A 22,243-nucleotide genomic window follows, 5' to 3' on the forward strand; every position below is an offset into this window, starting at 1 on the left:
TCTGAAGTGCAGGTCATTATCTCTTAAATATTTCTAACTTCCTATATATGTCTTTATTTAAACAAACAAAGGGCTAGCAACTTTCCTGATGTGAAAAATGTTGTTTACGTTATTGAATACTCAAACAAATAATTAACAGCATTCTAATTATTAGAACTGTGTTACACAAAACTGATCTACTGGAAATATGTCCACAAACTTGCTTGGGCCCTGGAATCAACTTGCATCATTATTTTTTTTTTTCTGCCTACTTTTCAAATCAAATTCATTGGTCTGTTCCATCCCCTGGAAGTCTGATTTTGCAGCTCCTGGCTTGCCTCCAAAAGCCTTTCATTGTTGCACAAGCCGTCCTTGTTTCCAATTCATTCTTCTTTATCCACTGTGTAAACTAGGTGGACCTGAATAGTTAGGAAAACTGAAAGCATTTGGTTGTTATTAGGGTAAGGATAGCCGACTCACACATGTAAAACATTAAAGAAACCTTACAAATGTTTGAGTAATTTTTTTTCTGTTGTTGTTGTTTGGGGCTGTGGGGCATTTAACCACATCCTGCCATGCACACACAACCCCAGAGATTCTCTCATTACCAGGTAGAGTTTTAGGCTAATAAAATAAGAGAGAGAGAGAGAGAGAGAGAGAGAGAGAGAGAGAGAGAGAGAGAGAAAACAAAGACAATATTTTTATTTTCTTTCCCCAGCATTTTATTGCCTTTATTTAAATGTAACATAATATACACTGTTCAGCCTCTTAGGGGGTAGGAGGAGGGAGTGATTCTATATCTTTCAGGAGTCTCAGTACCAGCCAGCGCTCACATGGCCTGGTATCTGTGGCTGGCACACTTTAGCGTGGTGGGGCCAGCGCCCACACTTCCCAGAGGCAGAGCTCCCCATTTTTTTAAACACACAACATTTAGGACTGGACTCCTTTTCTTTCAGCAGTAGTAAAAGGGGCTATCAATATCAAACAAAGATGCAATTTTTTAATGCAGTAAAATCCTCACTCTATCAAATAGTTTCTGTATTTATCTCTGTTAGGATGTATACAGGGAAAGATGTAGAGTGGGGGAGGGGGAAAGATGTTTTCTATTTTTGGACTCTGCAAGCTTTGATATATTTTGCTAGAAGCTGTTTAATGTCTTGAGTACTATAATGATGACTGTTTACACGTAGTCTCTTTAGTAATCTAAATGGCAATGTGAAATAAGAATCCAGCGTCTGCCCTATTTGCTGTTACTCTGGTCATTGAATACCATAGTTTGTCTCCCCAAACATTTAATTTTGGTTGTGGGTGGTCTGTGTTCATGTGTCAGGTATAATTATTATTTTAAAATAAAAGAAAAAAAGAGATACCTAGTTTCCCTAGAGATGCATCATATTAGAGGTCTTAGACTCAGTTACCAATTCAATTTTAACGTACAGAATCCAACCACAAAAGTATACATGTTTAAAATCCCATTTGTCACAAAACAAGTTGAAATAAAAATACCATGAAATGCAACTATACCCATAAACCAAAGCACTGTGCCTCTGTGCATTTCTCTTGAAATAACAGGTTTTCAAAGAATCATAAAATATGGTCTTTGTTGGATTACCCTGTGGGGACATTCTCAAAAAGCTGATTTTTAAACAACTGATTAACCTTTAACTTAATATTTTAAATAATTGATTTGCACTGGCTAAGCATCAGCACAAATAAGTGAGAAGAGGTCCACAAATCACCAGTCTTTGTAGAGGTTAAATTTTTAGTAAAAAGAACGTTTGGTGAGTCTTTTGTTTGTACCAAAATACTGTATCCAAACAATAAAAATAAAAAGACTTTTCCAAACAAGAAATAAGAAGATAAACTGCAGCATCAATATAGTCTTAGAATTTATCCCTTAAAATATTTAGAACAAATAATATTTTTTTTTACATTTTTAAATCACTACAGACACTGCAAATAAGGCTTATGTGTTTATTTAGTGAAATACACGTGACAGTGAGTGGTACACTTATGTTCTGCTTTCTATACCTGCTCTAAGAAAATGAATTTTGATGTGCTTATATTATGGATCCTTCTAGAAGACTTTAAATGTACAGAAAACAAGCTTTATTTGGTTTTGTAAAGACTAGATCATACAGCTTGAATGGATTTCAGTATGTGGTTACACATATACCAGGATATATTTACTCAGTTTTAGCCCCTGGGAGAGTTGCACTTCATATGAAATTCCTATTTTGGTTCCTTTGGGGGGGGGAGAGCATTCTGTGGGACTTACAAAGGGACATTGTATATGCAGATAACCTTTCCATCATTTGCCACTGTGAGCTATAGAGAGCCATCATCAGTCACAAACAAAATCAAACAAACAAACAAAAAATAAACAAAACAAAAACAAAAACAAAAAACAACAAGGTTAGGCTAAAATCTAACAATTCATTTTCCTTCTTTTTGTATATTCATGGAGATGAAATAAGGCAATGGAAGAGACTTTGGCCTTATATGTTTTTAGGTAAGGAAGCCTCAGGACTGATGTGTGTGTGTTGGCAAATGATGACAGATATCTGTTCCTTAAGCTATAGCAGAACCCCGCCATAGACGTCACTGACAGTCCTTCTTGCAGAAGTGCACATTGAGTCAACTGATAGCACATGGGGCACTTGTACTGCTCCCTGGATCTCATCTCTTATTTCTGAAGTGTTCGCCAAGTTTTTAAAACACTTTGTCATGAACATGCATAGGGTGCCAAAAAAAAAAAAAAAATGAGAAGGCAAATCAGAGGGCAGCGCTGAGGATACTCTTTAAAACCCCAAAAGATATTTAACATCCTATTAAATAAATAACTTAGAAAGAAATAGTAAAGGATGAAGGCAGAATGCACAAGCATACCATACTATTTGTATTGTTAGAACAGTTTCACACTAATATGTTTATATTTGTAAATCTGATCCAATTCTTCCATGGTGCCACACCCAAATCTCTTTGGTTGTGCATATGATATGACCCAAGTGCTTTCCAGTAAATGCTTGCGTGTCTTACTGCTCATTGAATCATCAGGCTTGAATGAGCAATGAAAGTCTTTGATATGTGTTCATATTCCATAAATAACTTTCCCAAAGATCATTCAACAGATTGTTCCATGTCCTTTAAGTTCTATCTCAGAAGTTCAAAAACAAAAACTTAAACAAACAAACAAACAAACACACACACACAAAAAAACCCAGCCACAACATTGTTCACTTGGGGATAACTTCCATCCCACTTGATTTGCCTCTGTCTTGGGTATAAGGCATGACACAGAGCTAATGAAAAGAACTTCGTATGTCAGGAGTGAGTACAAAAGCCTCCAAAGCCTTCCTTCCTTTAAGCAAGCTGAGCTCTGTGATAGGTCTTTGCCTTCCACACTACAGTCTTCTGTGAGGATACCAACTCCAACTCTTCCTGGCCAAAGAGTCTTTGGTTGTACTGTGTTCACCAACAGTGCCTTCTTCTATGAGTGGACCACCATCGGGAGGAAGTGAGCAGAGGTGTTTTTCCTCCGTGTTTTTTGTCCTCTCCGGGGAGCTCCTTTTCCATTCAATGCCACATACATTTGCCTGCCATTGTGTTGCCAGTTAAAGGATGCATAGGTGTTGTATCCATTTTCCTCTATCCTCTCTTTCAGCTTACAGTCATTGTTAAATTCTTTCTGCAAAGGAAAAACATAGTTATTTATTTGTATGGTGATGATACTGGATTCCATATGATATAAACCATCTAATGAGCTACAGTCCATTGTCTTGTTTATAGCTGCCATTTTTACATAAATTGCTCACTTCATATGCGATGTCAACAACAGAAGAGTCGAAATTCCTAACCACAAAACAGATTCTGTGTTTGAAAACACATGACTCATCTTTGATTAATCACCACAGCATCATTTTTCTGGCCCTTTCAAAAGTTGACAGGCTTTGAATATAACCTGGTTTAAGTACCTAGAATGATTGTCAGGAAGTAGATATCATAATAACAATATTTACAATGGACTAGCTATAGGGGACAGGGTTGTAATCTTGTCCTTCATAGTGTGCAATATAGATTCTATAGGAAAGATAGAATCACCAGAAGTGTGGGCTCATCACATTTATAAACATTATCTACCTAAAGATCAACTCAAGGAATGTTTTAAAGCTAAGGTAAAGAAAACGCCTTGCTTGGGGATTGGGAATGTGGTTCACTTGGTAAAGTTCTTACATATAATGTATGAGGCCATGGGTTCTATGGCTAGTACTCCATATACTAGGCATGGTGGCTATACGTATAATCTTGTAGAGGCAATAGGATCAGAAGTAAAGCTACATGGTGAGTTCCAAGCCAGACTTTGCTATGTGAGACTTTCAAGAAAAAAAATATTTTGTCTATCATCATGTCAAAGTAATTATGAACATAGTAATTGAAAATTCATTCAGATTCTCTCACAGGGATAGCCATCTATACCTTACAACATTTTGATATTGTCCCGAGTGGCCAAGTGGTTTTAAGTAGTTTTGATGAGTCAAGAATTTTCTCTCATCTGCTTCCCAAATTTAGTATCTTATTCTGAAGTTAATAACATACACAAAAAAAACTAAAGAAATGTCCCTCAGCTTTTGATGCAAACTAGAGTAGCCCAGGAACTAGGGACCCAAAGCTTCTGGGGTTCTACTCTCTCCATCTACCAGAAAGGCACCGTGGGAATATTTTGATGAAGGCTTCAATGGGGCAATTTCTTTCACCTCAGGAGTCCTTGTATTTTTTACTTTCAATTTTCAAAGGTTTTATTTTCTTTTGAAATCTATGTATAGATATGTGAATGTGCATGATTTTGAGTGTACTGCATTCCATCAGGAACACACTAAGGTCAGAAGAGGGCATCTGCTCCTCTAAAACTTGAGTTACAGGCTGTTGAGAACCACCATGTGGCTGCTCATAACTGAATCTGCATTCTCTAAAAAAGCAGGAAGTACTCTTAATCATTGAGCCATTGATCCAGGGCCCAAAGTTAAATTCTGGATTATAAATTTTCAGGTTTCCATGGTATAGATAATAATTCAGAGCATAATAATGAATCATTACATATTTACAGTGACATTATCAGTTTATTTTCCAGCCTGGAATTGAGTAGTACTGTGTGTTTCTCATCTGTAAAGTACTATCTATTAAATGCAAAATTTGCAGGGTGATATGACTGAAATTAAGAAGAAAAGATAAATTATCTAAGATAATTCTTATAATAAAATGAAAGATTCTGCATTGGAAAAAATCTTTCATGAACTTACTTAATTTTTATTCTTATTCATCTGTCTGTCTAAAACTATATGGATTTCAAACAGATGGCAGCAAATTGGAGGGAGAAGGTAAGGAGGTGGAGGTGTGTCTTGAAGGAGACAGGGTAAGAATCTGGTCTTGAATATGATAAAAATCCATTGTATGAAATTCTTGAAGAGTTAATAAAAATATCTTAAAAACAAATATCTAAACAAGATTCCAAAGTGAACTAGGGGGATTAAAGAAAGTTTTAAGTTTTCCATGCTTATCTGGGACATTTGTTTTTTAAATTGTGGTGCTTGAGGACCATACTAATTGATCTTCAAGACTTGCTCAAGTGCTGTGGGATGTTCTGTATGGCAAATGTGTTGCTCTGATTGGTTAGTAAATAAAACACTGATTGGCCAGTAGTCAGGCAGGAGGAAGTATAGGCAGGACAAGGAGGAGAATAAAGCTGGGAAGTGGAAGGCTGAGTCAGAGACACTGCCAGCCTCCACGATGACAAACAGCATGTGAAGATGCCGGTAAGCCACGAGCCACGTGGCAAGGTATAGATTTATAGAAATGGATTAATTTAAGCTGTAAGAACAGTTAGCAAGAAGCCTGGTACGGCCATACAGTTTGTAAGCAATATAAGTCTCTGTGTTGGTTGGGTCTCAGCGGCTGTGGGACTGGCGGGTGACAGAGATTTGCCCTGACCGTGGGCCAGGCAGGAAAACTCTAGCTACAGCTCAGTTCTATCATTTGAGAGGGAACTTGGAATATAGGATGCTCGAAGAATGGCTATTTAAATTGAGCTTATACTAGGTATATAATCAGGATTTCTAACAGCATACTTTTTAGATACTTAGCTGCTGCTGAATGGGCAAGAAGCAAGGAGCATGTTTTCTAATGGGGAGCTGTGGAAACTGAGCAGATCTAGATGCTATGTGTAGAGTGGAAGAGATGGCTCACATCACCTTCCTGAAGGTCACAACCTGTTCGTAGAAGGCTTGCTGGCAACCAACACTTCGATGATAAAAATATCAGATGAAGGTCATTTCAGAGAGTGAGCTTAAGGTAATATGGCAGAGGTACACCGGCAGTGAGTCCAGACTGAGTGAATGAAGGAGACTCACAGAGGAGATACTCGAGAGGAGGCATCTGCACAGCACATGAGGTGTGTCAGCACAGAAGGGAATGGGGGAGATGATAAGACAATATCACACATTTTAATGTCACAGTTCATTTGGGAGTGGGCTGTTACTCTCTTGATACCCCATTTTAAAATGAGCACGTTTTATCAATAAAATTGGTTTAATCTTCCCTCACAACTTGAATTGCATGCATTTAGTTTCTTAAGCTAAATTACATTAGCTGGCTCTACCTCTGAATTATATTGACTTTGGCTATGTGTATATTCAAGTACCTCTTCAAAGAATATGTAAATACACACGATTCTCTTATGTACTGACTCTGAAACAGTGGATCAAAAAGGAACCTGGACAAGTTTAGTTGATATTTTTAAAAGACCAAGATATTTTGCTTTGTTGGTCAAAATAGCTTTGAGCTCGTGGGGTGTGGGCTCAAGTTTTTCTCCTCTCTCAGCCTTCAGTAGCTGGGAATGAATATTCAGGCCACTGCCTGGATTCAGACATATTTTTGATTTTTTTAACTTTAAAACAAGATTTATCTTATGCATATGGATGTTTTGTCTGTGTGTTTTTCTGTATAGTTCCTGCATGTCTAGCAGAGTATTATATCCCCTGGAACAGTTGTGAGCCATCATGTGGGTGCTGGGAACTGAACTTGGGTCCTCTGAAAGAGCAGCAAGTTCTCTTAACCACTGAGCCCCCACCTCTCTATGCGTATGACATTTTTAAAAGAAAAATTATAAGCAGATTTTTTTGTTTGTTGTTGTTGGTGGTGATGGATTTTGTTTTGTTTGTTTGTTTTTTGTTTCTCTGGGGATTTTTTTCTTTTTCCTTTCTCTCTCTCTCTCTCTCTCTCTCTCTCTCTCTCTCTCTCTCTCTCTCTTTTAAATGTGTGTGTGTGTGTGTGTGTGTGTGTGTGTGTGTGTGTGTGTGTCTGTGTCTGTGTGTGTGTGTGTACTGGGGCATGCATGTGGAAACCAGAGGATAACTTGTGGGAGTCGCCTTTCTCTCCTACCATTTGAGTTCCAGAGAGTGAACACGGGCTGGCAGTGAACACAGAGGGGCATGAACGTTAACTTGCTGAGCTGTCCAGCAGGCCCTCAAACATGTTCAATGAGAACAAAAGAAAAAACAGTATTTTCAAAAAAGTGGTAAGAATTTAAAGCCCTAAGTGGAGCTATTTTTAAAAATGTTCTATTGCTTTTTTAGGCTCCTTGGTGGAATACTATGCAATGAAGAAACTGAGTTAAGATTCCTGTGGACGTCATATTTCAAGTATTTATCCTGGTCTGACTAGCTTGTCACTTAACAACAGACCTGATATGAATAAAAGACAAAGGGAGGCCATTTCCAGACTGCCGGTTCCCAGTTCTCAGCAGCTGAACCAGCAGCACGGACAGCACTTGACACCATGCTAAATGTATAAATTCTTGTACCCTAACTTAGACTCTGAATCAGACAAGTTGAGCCTACCTGGGTCCCATCATTATGTCTTTGAACAATGCCTCTCATTGATGTTGCGGCTTAACTCAGCTTTAAGAACTACCGATCACCCATACGCTAACCAAGAAAGTAAATTTATTTGCATGTTTAAAGTCAAATTATTTTTGATGCTATGAAAAATGAAAAAGTGCACCATATCTGGTAGAGAAAAATGAAATCATTTAAAGTAATTGTGTCAGATGTTTTATCTCTGCCCATTGATATTACTATATATCCTCCAAAAATACAATTAAAATTTTATATAGCTATACTCCATGTTCTCTTCTAGATTGGAATTCAGAAAAATTTAAATTTGTAGTATTCCTTTGGTACAGTTTTTGGATTAAAACTATGAAACAATTGACCAGCTTGTATTAGCCTTCAAATGGCAACTAAGTGATTGAAGTAGACTGCTAATGTCATCACAAGGCTACTATACTATTAATAATCTTCTTTTATAGTAATTAACTGTTCGATAGCTATTTCATATTTGTTGACATTTTTCTTATATATTATAAAATGCTTGAAGTCAAAGCTCTGTCTATCTATCTATCTATCTATCTATCTATCTATCTATCTATCTATCTATCTATCTATCTACATGCTTGTGTATTTAGAAGTTGGTTTGCTTTGTTTGGGGACAGGTTCTCCTACACATTTTAGGCTAGTATGGACCTTGTGATCCTTCTACCTCAGCTTTCCAAGTGCTGTGATCATAATTGTGCAGCACCATGTGTGACTCTATCCTTCTTCCTTGCGTATCTTTGTGAGGTAGGACAAACAGTATCTGGCACGTAGCAGACAACCATATGTTTAACTAACATGTCTTCTAAAAATCTAAATAACATAATTGATATACTGCATATAATTCTGTTTCAGTTATGATTGTGATTTTAATTATAAATAACTATTATTTTATGTGAGACTTTAGTCTAAGAGATGGTCTAAATGAATTCAACTTGAGTTTGAATAGGTGATAGTTAAAGTACTTAACATTTGTAGGTATTGATCTATCCAAGGTCTCATGAGGACCATACTGAAAGAGTGTCCTATATTGTTACCTATACTATTGTAGATAGTATACCCTACTGTGAAGATACTCCTTTGTCTTTACATAATGTCTATAATGTTCATGCATAATTATAATTAATGACTATTACCTACGTAAGTACAATTCTAGGGTTCATTGAATAACCTGGAAAAACATCAATCTCTTGATGTTTCTCTGTTTATGATTTTCACAAAAACATGTAATATCTGAGCCTTAGTTTTCTCTTTACCTATGAAAGATACCCATAATATATGAGATTCCATTCTATCCAAGTTTTTTTTTTAAGTAATTCTCCAGGTTGTCACCAGTTCCCAAGCTACTTCATCTAGATGCTTTGATGAAAGTCTGATTGGCTGTGTAGTAGACTCATGGTCAAATAGCTCAGTAGATTATAGAGTTGATCAAGCTGCTTTGCTGGCCCTGGAGATGCTGGTGACCAGCCCCCCTCCCCCTTGTGAATCCTCTTAGTAGTGACCAAATGACAACAAAGCCATTCAGTGTCTGCTCTAAGAAACCATCGAAGTCTCTGGGACTATCTTAGTGCAAAGTGTTTTGAAAACAAAAGCTGGCTACTTACTGAGCCATAGAGTTTCCCCTTCTTGTTCATGGCTAAGTAATAGTTGCTGTTAATGGCTTTGACGGCAACAACTCCGATTTCCACTGATGTTATCTCTAGGATACCTAAAACACAAAATTACAAAGACAGTTGTAAATAGTCATCTGTGCTTAGCTGGGAGAAGGTAAAAATCAAAAGAAATGATAAAGTACATTTTGTATTATCCTTAAAGCAAAAAAGCAAATAATGGGGTAGCCAAACTAAGTCAAAATTGTGTATGTTGAAAACCCCAGTGAGTATAGCAAACCAGTAGTAAGGCTTTAGGAGGTTTCCCTCCATTTTTACTCTGCTCATATCCAGGCAAATGTTGTTTTAATTAAAATGCTTCCTTTGCAACCTCTGCATTTTCAACCCCAGAAATATTGAAACTACTCTACTCATCTTAGCCTAGATTTCACAAAAACTTATCAGAGCGCACATCTGTACTGTGGTATTAAATTAAATCCACAGCATATGTCAACGATATGTCAGATTTACCTCAATCTGTAAAAACAATGGTAAACTATTTTTTCTTTGTAGCACATTTAGATAAACTAAATCCTTCGGCTGCATTTAACTGATAAATTGACCAATGTGTTGACATGCTGAGGCATAGAGAGACTTGTCTAGCATCCACACTACCTTACAACAGCAGATACAATACTCCACATTAAGGGATTTTCTTTTTCTCGAAAGAAAGGGACGTGGAGGGGAGTAGTGACTGTTAAACAAGACTATTTTCTCCAGTAAAGGGTGTTTAGTTTGGCATATATAAAGATATTTTCAGAAAAGTTCGTAAGCAGCTATGGGAAAGGCATCTGGTATAGAATGCAAAAAGCCCACCCATTTCCACCAAAGACTACCACAAACTAAACTTATTTCACTATTTTTAATAGAGCTTTCTTGGGCTGGATGAACAGCATGGTGAGGAGAACGTGGCATTGGGAGCTGGGGTATATGTCTTTGACTCCCGGCTCTGCATCTATTGGGAAATGACCACAGAAGCTGCCAAGCTGCTCCATGTCCCAGTGCCGTTTGAAAAGTGGGCAACATAACAATATTTCTCTCAGTATCTTGCTGTGAAGACAAGCAAGACTATAGACACAAAATGATTAGAATTTGCCTAGAGGTCAAGACTTCAGTTATGATTAGAGGCAATTTTTTTTTCCTCTGAATTTTGAAACTTCTTCAAGAGGCTGTGGAAGTTTTCCGTAGATCAGACCAACCTCCATTGCCTTAGCCAGCTGATTTGGAAGGAAATCCTAAGTGACCACATATTGTGTGTCACCTAAGATGACAAGCACCATCTTCAATGTGGTATATAAGGTGCGTTCTCAGATTTTTTTTCATTCTCTAAGGGAAAAGTGGCTTATATTCAGGATATAAATCGTTTTTCTCCTTTTCTTTCCCAGGTTAGTTTACTAAAAGTTGGTAGAAATGCTAGACTTTTCTGACAGAGAAGTTGACATAAAGAGAGACTTGTGCTAGATAACATGAAACAAAACCTCTATCCATGTGTCAAGGAAGTGTTTGACTTCACACAGCACAATCCTCATTAACACAGCATTTCATAGTGTTTGCAAACCCAAACTAAGGACAGATTGGGGGGTGTATTTGGGACAATGTTTAGGTCATCAGTATCTCTCACTCTATGATGGCTGTTGTCCTTGGGATACAACACACACACACACACACACACACACACACACACACACACACACAAAGTAATTTGCATATTTAAAAAAGTACTCTCTTGCAGTTCATTACTTTAATTTCCATAGCTGTTCCTTAAGGAGGCATTATTATTATTCTCATTGTCAGTTATAGATTAAAAAATGGAAGATAAAGTTATATAGGTCGCATAAAAGGTGATTGTTAGGTCAATCATGGCTGTATACACCCAGTCCTGGGGCTTTCACACTTCCTTTCCCCCTCTCTGAATATTTTCATTTTTCCCTCTTTCTTTTTCCTACAGGGGGATTCTGTAGGAACCATTTAGCAATATGATTCACTAAAGCTCTTATTAAATGAAAACATGCTATTCTCCCAAGGATGTTGGTGTGCCACATGGGAAGACATCTGAGTTTCAGAGGGTGAAAAAGCAAATCTAATAACCTTTGTGACAAGGAGAAAATACCAACTAGACAGGAAGTAGTATTCCTATGTAATGTAAAAATGTTGAAGCTGCTTTGCCTGCAGAAGAGGGGGTGCACAGTTTTAGTAAACTATGAGATAGTCCACATGCATTCTACTGAGACAGGAAACTGATAGAAAAGAGAGGCAGGAAGAATGATTTTATTATTACTGTTATTATTATTCACAAATAGTAAAACAGAGGTTCTGATGGAGAAGCGATTGGGGAGAGCTATAGTAATAAGACTACACTGAACAAAGTAAACAACATGATATTTACATCACCAAATCCTTTACTGGTTGTTTTGGAGACTTTATGGTACACAACAGGTTCACTAAAATACACTTAAATTCTTTGTGCTTTACCTCAAATGGGAACTCAGTATGTAAACGGCCAATCAAACATCCTTTTTACTTTACATCTGGCTTGGATAAGCATGTAAAATATTTACTTTTAATCATTTTTAAGTTGAGATATTAAAATGTATATATCTAAAGGTCATCACATGATGCTCTACCGTACCTGTTTTATGTTCGTATCAGAATAAGTTTGCCTATCTCTTTAAAAGAGGTTTACTATATTTTCAAAATAGAAAAAGGAAAGCCTTAGGTCACAGTAATGACTGCATTTATTGCAAGCATCTGTGATTATGGATGCTTCTTTGCGAAGAACCAAGCCTGTAGGGCATCTCTGCTTTTTCATATGTAATTTCTATAGTTTCCTGTTTTGGTTAAAATTATTATTATCAAGTTTGCCTTATTTCAATTATTTTTGGAAAGAAACTCCAGAATTTTTTGAGATTCATTAGATCAACAGCTATTAAATTTGTATGTGTCCACTTTGACATAAAATGCAATGCCAGTTGAAAGACCTCCTGACAAAGAGTGAGTAAAGGGCATATGGGACCTCTCTGCGTTTCTTGCAACTTATATGATGCTACAATTAACTCAAAAATTAAAAGCTGCTAAAATCTTTTGAGAGCCAAAAGCATGGCTCAAAAAGACATCTACTGCCAAATCTGAGGGCAATTATAATACAAGGTGCTTTGATGGTCTTAATAAATATATTGGAATATATCGTGTGTAGCATAATGGTATTAAAATTTTACCCTTTTAAAGTTAAATCTCTCCCTCTTTCTCATGAGTTGTAGAGTCCCAATCTGATCTATTGTATGCTAACATGGAAAGACAACTTGGGTAGCCATCACTTTTAAACTATCTACATCAGGGCTTAGGTAGACTCACTCAGTAGTGTGAGACACTCAGCATGGCTATGCATTTCATCTCCTAAGAATTCCCACTTTGGGTCTCATCTCTTTCATAATTCATCTTCATTAAAGAATCATAATAACCACAGTGATGCTCATTCTGTATACTTGATACATAGTCTTTAAATGACACAAAAGAATCAATGACTGTGCAAGGCAAAATGGGACATTTCTGAAAGAAAATTTTGTTTGGTTTTGACAGTAGTTATACTTGTGAAATAATAAATTAGTAAATTCATATCTAAATACAATGAAAATAAAATTAAAAGAAAACATCAAAATGAATTCAAAGGAAATCTTAGTGAATTATAAGATGTGTTTGATATCAGGTATAGATAAATTATTGTAAATGTGAAAAATTTTAAAGCTTTTAAATAATCTTCAACTATTGGTTAATATAAGTAGAAGAATTTTGAAATGATATTGAAAGTTATTTTTGGTGTAGATTCCTTGATTTAAGCAATATTGATTTTTGGTCAACAGAAGACAACAAAATAATATATTTGTATTCAATCATTGAACCATCTCTCCAGCTCCCTTAAATTCATTAAAAAACAGTGTAGCACAGATAAGACTGTTATAAAGGACCCTCTTATGTCATATACTTTTATATATGACTAAAATTCCCAATTAATTTAACAAAATATATCAGAGTTAAACATTATGCCTTTTACATACAAAAATAGCTTTGGAGAAATTACTAATCATAAATTAGCGAACATATATTGTTTTGAATATGGTTGATTTGATGTTTGGACCCAAAGCCTCTTCTTTTTTACACTGTTTGGCTTTACTGAATAGAACTTCTATTGGTAATACACCAAAGCCTTAGATAGAGTCATGAGGCTGAGATATTCATGGCTAAATAAGCAAAGAGGCCTGAGCTAACTTGTTCTTCTTAGTCATGTAAAACTGTCTGTAGTGTTGATGCCACAAGGAGGCTTTACCCGATGTCCACATCTTGATCATGAGCGTTCTCTCTTCTGGAACAGTGAATCAGATAAACCTGTACTCCTTACATGGTATGCAGTTGCATTTGTCTTAGAGCTGAGCTCAGTTTCCATCATGCTTCTCTCCTTAGGGTGCTAACAGAACATCTGAAGTCAGGATCTAGGGTTGTTTTCTTTCTACCTGCTGTGTTTATTTTCTCTTTGATAATCACATGATACTAAAAGATCAGAGACTATAGAGTTAAAAAAACCGTTACCCAAAACACGGGTGTTATAGGTCACCATTTTCGGTCATGTAGTTTGGAAGAATGCTTAGGGTAAAGGAGTGAATTAGCAGTAGCTGTGAAAGCGCAAAAGAGCTCGGCTTTCCATCTCGGATACTGGATAGCTAAGTGATTCAGGTAAGTCTTGGGTTTTTTGGGTTTTTTTGTTTTTTTTTTTTAACTTGAGACAAACTGCTCATAGTTCATGAGGTTCTGTGGTGTTTTAGGGAGAGGAGGGCATTAAATCTGTGTCCTGTCAGCTCAGTTGTAGTGGCACCATGCTAACTAACCTACCCTAGTGGTTCCCAAACCCAAACCTACCTAGCAACCATCTGGAAGATGTGTTGAAACACAGGTTGGTTAGATTTTTTTACTCTGTAGGTCTAGGCTGGGACCCTGGAATTAGATTTTCCAGCATGTTGATTTTCAGTCGGTGTTGGCTCTGCTCGCTCAAGGACCACCCACTGCTCTATACATTACAATTGGAGGCGGGGAGCAGCTTTGATGCAGGAAAGCCGTGGCAGAAACATGTGTAGGGAAGCTGAACCACAACAGGAAGAGATGCAAATAAGAGCAGCAGTTAACATCCCCCGCAAAAGCTTTTGATAGATGTGGATAGAAGAGGATTTTCTTCTGCATAACAGGTGTGGGATTCTTGACATCCACATAACTGTCAAAACATGAATTGGGGATGGATGTGCTACATATGTATTATTTCCTTTCTCAGCTTTTTAAAGATTTGAAATAGTATTATTATCGGAGGGGGTTGAGAACAGTTCAGTAGTTAAAAGCATGGACTGCTCTTGCAGAGGGCCAGAGGGTCCAAATTCCTTCTAGCCTCCATGGGCACCACACACATGCATAGTGTGCCTATATACATGCTTGAGAAACATACATACACATAAAATAAAAATAAATATTTTATTAAAGATATTATTGCTAGATTTTTTTTTTTACTTCTAACTATGACTGTAGAAATGTAAAAAGGGAATTTAGGAGACTTTAACATCTTTTATAACATTCTGAAGTGATTATTTATATCGACAGTCTAAGGATGAAAGGCCTGGTCTCCCTTAAAGCTTTGCTCATGGCTATGAAGCTGACTCATTGCAGTGGGGATTCATTTTATCACCAGCCTTTCAACCTAGGGTTGAAGGACTATGCTTTTCCTAGAATGATCTTGTCTTTCAAAGAAGGACAGAATAGGCCTAATGATTAGTCTAATTCAAGGCTATCTGGCACAGTTATAGACGGGCCTCCTGTTCAGCAAATGCAGGACAGCTATTTTGTTTATTGGCTACAGTCCCTTCAGAGATCCTTGAAATGCACTTAGAATTACAGATAGAAATTAATCTCAAATGAGAAAATCATTACCAGTGTTCCATGAGGAGACATATATTTCTTAATTTGGTAAAGACCAAATGACCTTTCACATTCTCACTTAGTAATTCAAGACATAGGATAAACTCAGCAATCAGCTTGGTCTTACTGGTGAGAATGAAGACCAATCTTAGAACAATTATTAGCTTAAGACTGCATTTAGTAACTGGTAATTTAAAGAAAAAGTGAAGTATTTGGTCTGGGGATATAGTTCAGTGGTAGACAGCTTAACCTAGTATGCACAAGACCTGGTTCGTTCCATACCCAGCATCAAATACACATACATAACTTTAAATAGTTAACCCATTGGTACCAACCCAATATTTTCAAATATCAGAAAATTACAGTGGAATCCAAGCACAATTTTTAAAAATTTTACTGAGCTCTTGAATACTGTTTAAGACATTTCTTACTGCATTTTATTACAAACCAAATGTGACTCCAGGTCTTTGACACCTATCAGTAGTCAACAAATACTTGCAGTTAGTGGTCTAATGTGTCTTTTCACTATCAGCTTGATACTTTTTAGCTGTTTTCTCTCACTAGTTGTTCTAATTTCCTTTGTGCAGCTGTGATAAATACACTGATATAAAGCAACTTTGGGGAAAAGGTTTTATTGACTTGTGATTCCGAGTCATAGGCTATGGTTTCAGGGAAGTCAAGGCAGGAACTCAAGCAGATAGTCATATCACACACACCCACAGTCAAGAGCAAAGGAAGTAAATAAATGCATCCTTGCTTGCCTTCTCTCATCTCACCCTTTCTTCTCTTTTACAGTTCAGGATGCTTCGTCTAGGGAATGATAACGTTCACAAGAGCATAATAGACTGAGTCTTCCTACATCAATTATCCATTCAAACTATCTCCCATATACTTGTCCATAAGACAGTATGATCTAGGTAATCATTAATTAAGTCTCTCTCCCTAGTAAAGATAAAAACAAAACAAAAACTAACTTTATCTGAATATGCTAGGAAACACAGTTTATCAACTTTGCAAGTGTTACGTTTTTAAACATTACCTTCTGTTAGCATATATTCCCAGAAAGACATAAATGGTATGTTTCAGGACCAAAGATTTTCTGAGGGCTCTTCATAATCATCCAAGTAAGTTCTGATACCAATTTGCCTCACAAACTAGAAGACGATTTGATGGCTAGCTAGAGTAAAGTACATACTTAGATGTGCTTGTGTATGATTGACAGCTGGTCCCAGTTTGAAATGGGATCACATGGGGTGTGGTGGGGTTGGGATGGTACTCAAAACACAGGTGTTTAGAGCTGCAGGTACTTCCAGAGGGGCCCATTCAAACGGTGTCAGTCAAAGCTATGAACAAGGAAGTGAGTAATATTTTTCCTGGATAAGTTTTACCAGAAGACGTATTTGTATAAAGTCAAATAAATCTATTAATCCTCTCATTGTATTAGACAAATAATTCTACAAAGTCAGAAATCTTGATTCTTTTTTTTTTTCAAACCAGAGTATCCTAGACACATCTCACAAGTGACTATACCTCCTATTATTGTATTTCACATTGTGGGAAAAAAGCCCGAGTGAATTCATATGTACTGCAGGTCTGTACTGAACACTGAAGGAAGAAAAAGTCTGCTCTTCCGGGGAGGAAGTGCTTCCCCACCAGCAATCACCATAACATTATTGCTTCCAGAGAAATCAATAAGTGATTTATGATCTTATAGCCGTGTTATGCATTAGTAGAAGCCAAAGGACTCCTTAAGTTAGATCTACTGCAGTAAGGAGGTGTTGGCAAACATTAATGTTCATGTATTTTTTAATGTCCTAAAATTAAGTTATAAATTATTTCAGAAGTCTGTATGCAATCAAAGCCTGTGATCAGTCTAATTTAAGGCATGAACTTCACAGTGCCAAAATGAGTAAAACACCACTAAATTTAAAAAAAGACTATATTTTTCTTTTTTAAAGTGAGAAAAACTGAGAGTATTTAAACCTTAAGGAAGGCTCTGGTTTAACACATTGTAAATTCAGAGAAGAGCTTGAAGAAATGTAGAGAATGTCTGCTTCATATCTCTTCTCTTCCACAAGAGATGACACCAGGGGATCCAGAGAGATTGGAGAGCTTAGCCAAGCACCTGTAGAAAGGTCACTGAGGACAAGAAGTAAATCCTGAGTCTATATCCTTCCTGAGCTCCTGTAAACATTTAGAAACAGTTTGCAGCCAGGCAAAGACTTTATATCGACTTTATGTTTTATAGACTAATTCATCTTGTGCATTACACAGAAAGAATTCAGTCTATTTGACTCAGACCATTGCTTTTTATTTATAAATAGAGAAAAAAATTAAAGTTAACACAAAGGGTTAGGTGAATTACTACATGGACTATTCCAATAAATTATCGTTATGTTGTTATAGATACTTTGTCTTAAAGATAGTCCAATAAAATATCTACCATATTTATTAATTTTTAAAGTAAATTTTTCCTATGTACCTAAACACAATGTAATATTTTTCTTCTTCTTGACTTAAAAGACAAATGAGTCACTGGAGCACATGTTGATGTTATTGTTTTCCACAAGAAAGTCTTACTTGATTTGTCAAAGAGTTCATAAGCCAGGTGAAGCATGGATGGCTCTAAGTAGTAAAATATTTAACATGGAACAAATTTTAAGGGTTCAAGCGCATGGCTCAAACACATATTCTCACAATGATAGAAATTAGCGTTCAAATTTTCCCCTTACCTACTTAGAAATCTGAATTTTGACTTGACTGTGAAATTTACTAACATAAAAATTTCAAATTATAGCTAGAATTTGACAAACTATATTTAATTGTCTTTATAATTAAATACTATATTTTGGTAATTCATGGCAACTGGCCATGAGAAATCATATTCCTAATACTTAGGAAGTTCATGTCTCTCTAGTAGAGACTGCCAGGAGTGGGTCAGATCGAGGGTAGAAGTGATGTTCCCAAAGTCCACGAAAATGCTCTGTATTAGCACAACTGGCACATCTAAGAAAACAGGGCTTTCTGGACCGAACCAAGGATTCATTTCTGATCACTACCAAAGTGTGGCCAGTAAATTTGGCTAGAGCCATGGGTACTTTCAAATAAATTAATGTAAAGTGCTTGCTTGGTGCAATAGTTTGAAACTGTATAAAGACAAAAGTTAAAGCACTGTAAATCAGATGTTCTAGTCTAGACAGAGCAGGAGAGTAGCACTGATCTGGGAAAAGTTCGAGGAATAAACACTCTTCCCTTAACCACACAGGAGGAGGGAGGGAGGACTGCTCCTTCAACTAGAAGACTGGGTAACAGAATGCAAACTTACGATTCAGTCCTGTAATTATATATGGGATACAGAGTGTTCAGTAACAGTGTTAAATTTCTAATTGAACATACTTTTGTGTCATTAAATCTTGGGTTAACAGTCTGTAAAGGAATTCCTGGAAAGAATGAATCCTACATGACACACTATGAGCTCCTCATGTGGACAAAGAAAATAAAGTATGTCAGTATCACGATTTATCAGAAAACCAATGCTGACATTGATTGAAAACTTTATGTTCTCAGTAAATAGAGTTGCCTTTTCAGAAAAATCCAAGATTTCAAATAAAAACTAATGAATGGATAAGAGGAAGGGTTTATGACATGTTGGTTACAAATGATCAGTAGGAGTGCTTAGGAAGGATTTCAAAATGCAAAGAGGTAAATCATATCTGTACATTGGCTGTGCTTACACACACTAAGATCCACAATACTGTAGCTTAAAGAAATGTTGTATACATACACACAGACAGACAGACAGAGATACAGAAGCAGAGGGAGAGAGGGAGGGGGAGATTGAGATTCATCTTGGAGGAAGTTTGAGCAATTTTAGGAATGAAATGAGTTGAAAGCAACATTTAATAGTGTTTAGAACATTTAACTTGGAATTATAGTCTATTTCAGTTCTCACACACATGAGTATCAGTATGGTGAAGAATCAGAGGGCAAAAGAGATTAACAGGAAGTCAAATCCTAAAAGTTAGCACAACAAAAGAAACATTATATATATATGTGTGTGTGTGTGTGTGTGTGTGTGTGTGTGTGTGTGTGCTAAATTTAAGCACTTGACTTTACTCAATTTGTATTTTATTCAAGAATGTTAAAACTTAAAACCAATTCTCAGCTATGTGTTTAATAACCTACAGCACTGGCCTGAGCTGCAGCTCCATGCTTGAGCACCCGTCTAGCATGTGCAAGGTTCTGGGTTCAATTATTAGTATATATGTGCTCAAAGGTCATACATGTAAAGAACCACAATACTAGATCATGAAAAACTGCTTCAGTTTACATTTAGCTGTACAGTTCCTAATGCCTTTATCTGAGAAGACTTGTTAATATTACATACTGTTCATAGTACACTGCAATGAGGAATTTGGGTTGATTTACTCAGTCTTGACTGGCTGAAGTATTGCCAGGCAGTTACAAATTCAACAATAGCATCAGTCTATTGTGATATGTGTGATTAACAACAGTTCCATCACTAGCTGGGAAGACCAAAAATGTTTGAAAAGTCTCACCAAATTTTAATAAAACGCCAACACACATTTCTGGGTAAAATGCCTGCCATTTTAGGCTAGGTTACAAATTATTGAAAATATCTGTAAAGAAGAATGGGTTGTTCAGAGTGCCAAACAACCACACTGGAAACATATATACAAGTAACATTATATAGACTGAACAGGTTAGATTTAGGAACTTATGTGTATTTACATATGCATGCAATAACAATATTTTTAAGAGGTCATGAATTAGAAGGAAAATGAGGAGGGATACATGGAATGAGTTAGAGGAAGAAAAGGGAAGGAAGAAATATTATAATTATATTATAATCTTGAAAGTACAAAAAAGAGAGAAAGAATTAGCAGGTACCAACAGTCCCATAATGCTTGATTTCTGTTTCAATTGTTTCCACTTCTTTTGTTAATTCCAGATCAGTTTAAACACTGGTGAGCAGCACTCAATCTAGTACAAATACTGAGGTATCTCAGTAAGGATTGTTCTTGGATAAGAGTGAAAGTAATTATGTTTTCACACAAGTAGCTAACAAATGATATTTACATGGATGAGAAGTGAGGGTCCTAATCTGCATTTTAGAAGGAGATACATCTGCAGTTTTCATATTTTATTAAAATAGGCTAAAAATTAAGACCAGCAGCACGGATTATTTGCAAAGTTGCTGTGATTATTCAATGGATGGATAGTTAGGTTGATGAATAGATACACGCACATCTGTCTTACACAAAAGAACAACTAGAAAACAACTTCAAATTAAAATTAAAAATGACCTAACCAAAACAGAATTAGTTAAAAATAGAGCTGCCCTCTAAAAAGTTAAAAATTTAAAGCATGGCTGATAATAAATATAGAAAGAACAATCAATTAAGGAATTTTTACCCTGGGTAGATTACAGCTATTTTGTAACTAAACGTCTTTCTTTTAGGATTATACTATCATGGAGAAATGTTTAGCACGTAAGTTTCAAACTATTTTCAATTCTCGGATCTTTGACCACAGAGCAGAGGCAAGAGCTAATACAGAAAGAAAATAGAGTTAGACTAAGGGGTAGAATGAGATCTACCTTGCTTTTGAAAGAACAGCACTGTATGTCTCCCTCTGGGCCTCATCTGTCACCCTTACTTTATGCTGGAATAGCAGGGCAGGCTCACGGTGGATGCTCAGATATAGCCATGGTAGAAATTCATTATATGAAAAATGCTCATGGGAAATGTATCTGTTTGTGAAACTCATTTTTCCTTTAGAAAGAAGAAAGGAGAGAAGTAGGAGCTCTTGGTGTCTGCCCTCCATTTTTCAGCCCTGAAGTTCCACAGTGACACTATGTCAAAAGGGAAGCTAGATTTTCCTTCATTAAATTTCTGCTACTCTATCTAAGCTTGGTGCTCAAGGAGGCTGAAATCAGAAGACCCGTGTCTGGTTTCTACACTCACCACAGTCTCTGGCCTATGGATCAAATCCTCACATGCCTTTACGTATGTGTATTTTACTCAAAAGCAGCAAGCTGCTACCCTGAAGAACTGATGGCCCAGTGCAACTTTAAGAAAACCATGTTGACGATCTTTGATGGTTAGTGCTTAAGACCCTTGTAGGAAACAAAAGAGTTACTGTGGACTTCATGCTCTAGGAAAACAAAAGATAAAAAAGAACTCCAAACCTAAATGAGAGGTATTGTACTTAGGTTTCTCTTACTTAATCCACTTGTTTCCCTCACAGGAGCCAAGGACCACTTCGCTCTTTTTTGTGGCGTAGTGTGTCGTCATGGGAACCTTTATAAAAAGGAATTCTTAAAGAAGTCGCCTAAGCACAAAAGGTCAGTATCCCAGCCCTCGCCCTGGCTGTTCTTTGTCTAAGCAGCCAAGGATGTGAAGGTAAGGAGGTCTGGTGCAAATATCCAAATATAAACAATTGTTTGTTGACTCTACAACCCTGATGAGTGTTTTCATCTAGAGTGCTTAACAGCTTTCTGACATGGTGGCAGATCCTATCTTTCTTCCTCTAGTGAACAAACAGCCTCCCCATCCCTCTCTGCCTTCACAGTCATTCAACACTTTAACTCTGAAGAGGATGACAAAGTCTTTCCTTTAGATAGACTTAAAAGACACGAGGAAAAAATAGAGCCATTTAAGACCCCCACTTCTTTCATTATCACTATCTCCTCTTTTTTATTGTTTCTTCAACTTGCCA

At 36.6% G+C, this 22,243-nt stretch overlaps 1 protein-coding gene across 2 annotated transcripts in view; it reads right to left on the reverse strand.

The window, feature by feature from the left end:
* Positions 1 to 2,732: 2,732 nt before the first annotated feature.
* The window catches only part of Fgf10 (fibroblast growth factor 10), a 73,570-nt gene continuing 54,059 nt past the window's right edge, over positions 2,733 to 22,243 (reverse strand). For both annotated transcript variants that reach the window (XM_059276664.1, XM_059276663.1), the window contains 2 exons: positions 9,509 to 9,612; positions 2,733 to 3,667 (listed from right to left, as the gene is read on the reverse strand). In XM_059276664.1, coding sequence (XP_059132647.1) covers positions 3,470 to 3,667; positions 9,509 to 9,612 — 302 coding nt within the window. In that variant the 3' untranslated portion in view covers positions 2,733 to 3,469. The remainder of the gene's footprint in view (positions 3,668 to 9,508; positions 9,613 to 22,243) is intronic.

This window comes from Peromyscus eremicus, chromosome 11, assembly GCF_949786415.1.
Source record: "Peromyscus eremicus chromosome 11, PerEre_H2_v1, whole genome shotgun sequence".
Lineage (NCBI taxonomy): Eukaryota > Metazoa > Chordata > Mammalia > Rodentia > Cricetidae > Peromyscus > Peromyscus eremicus.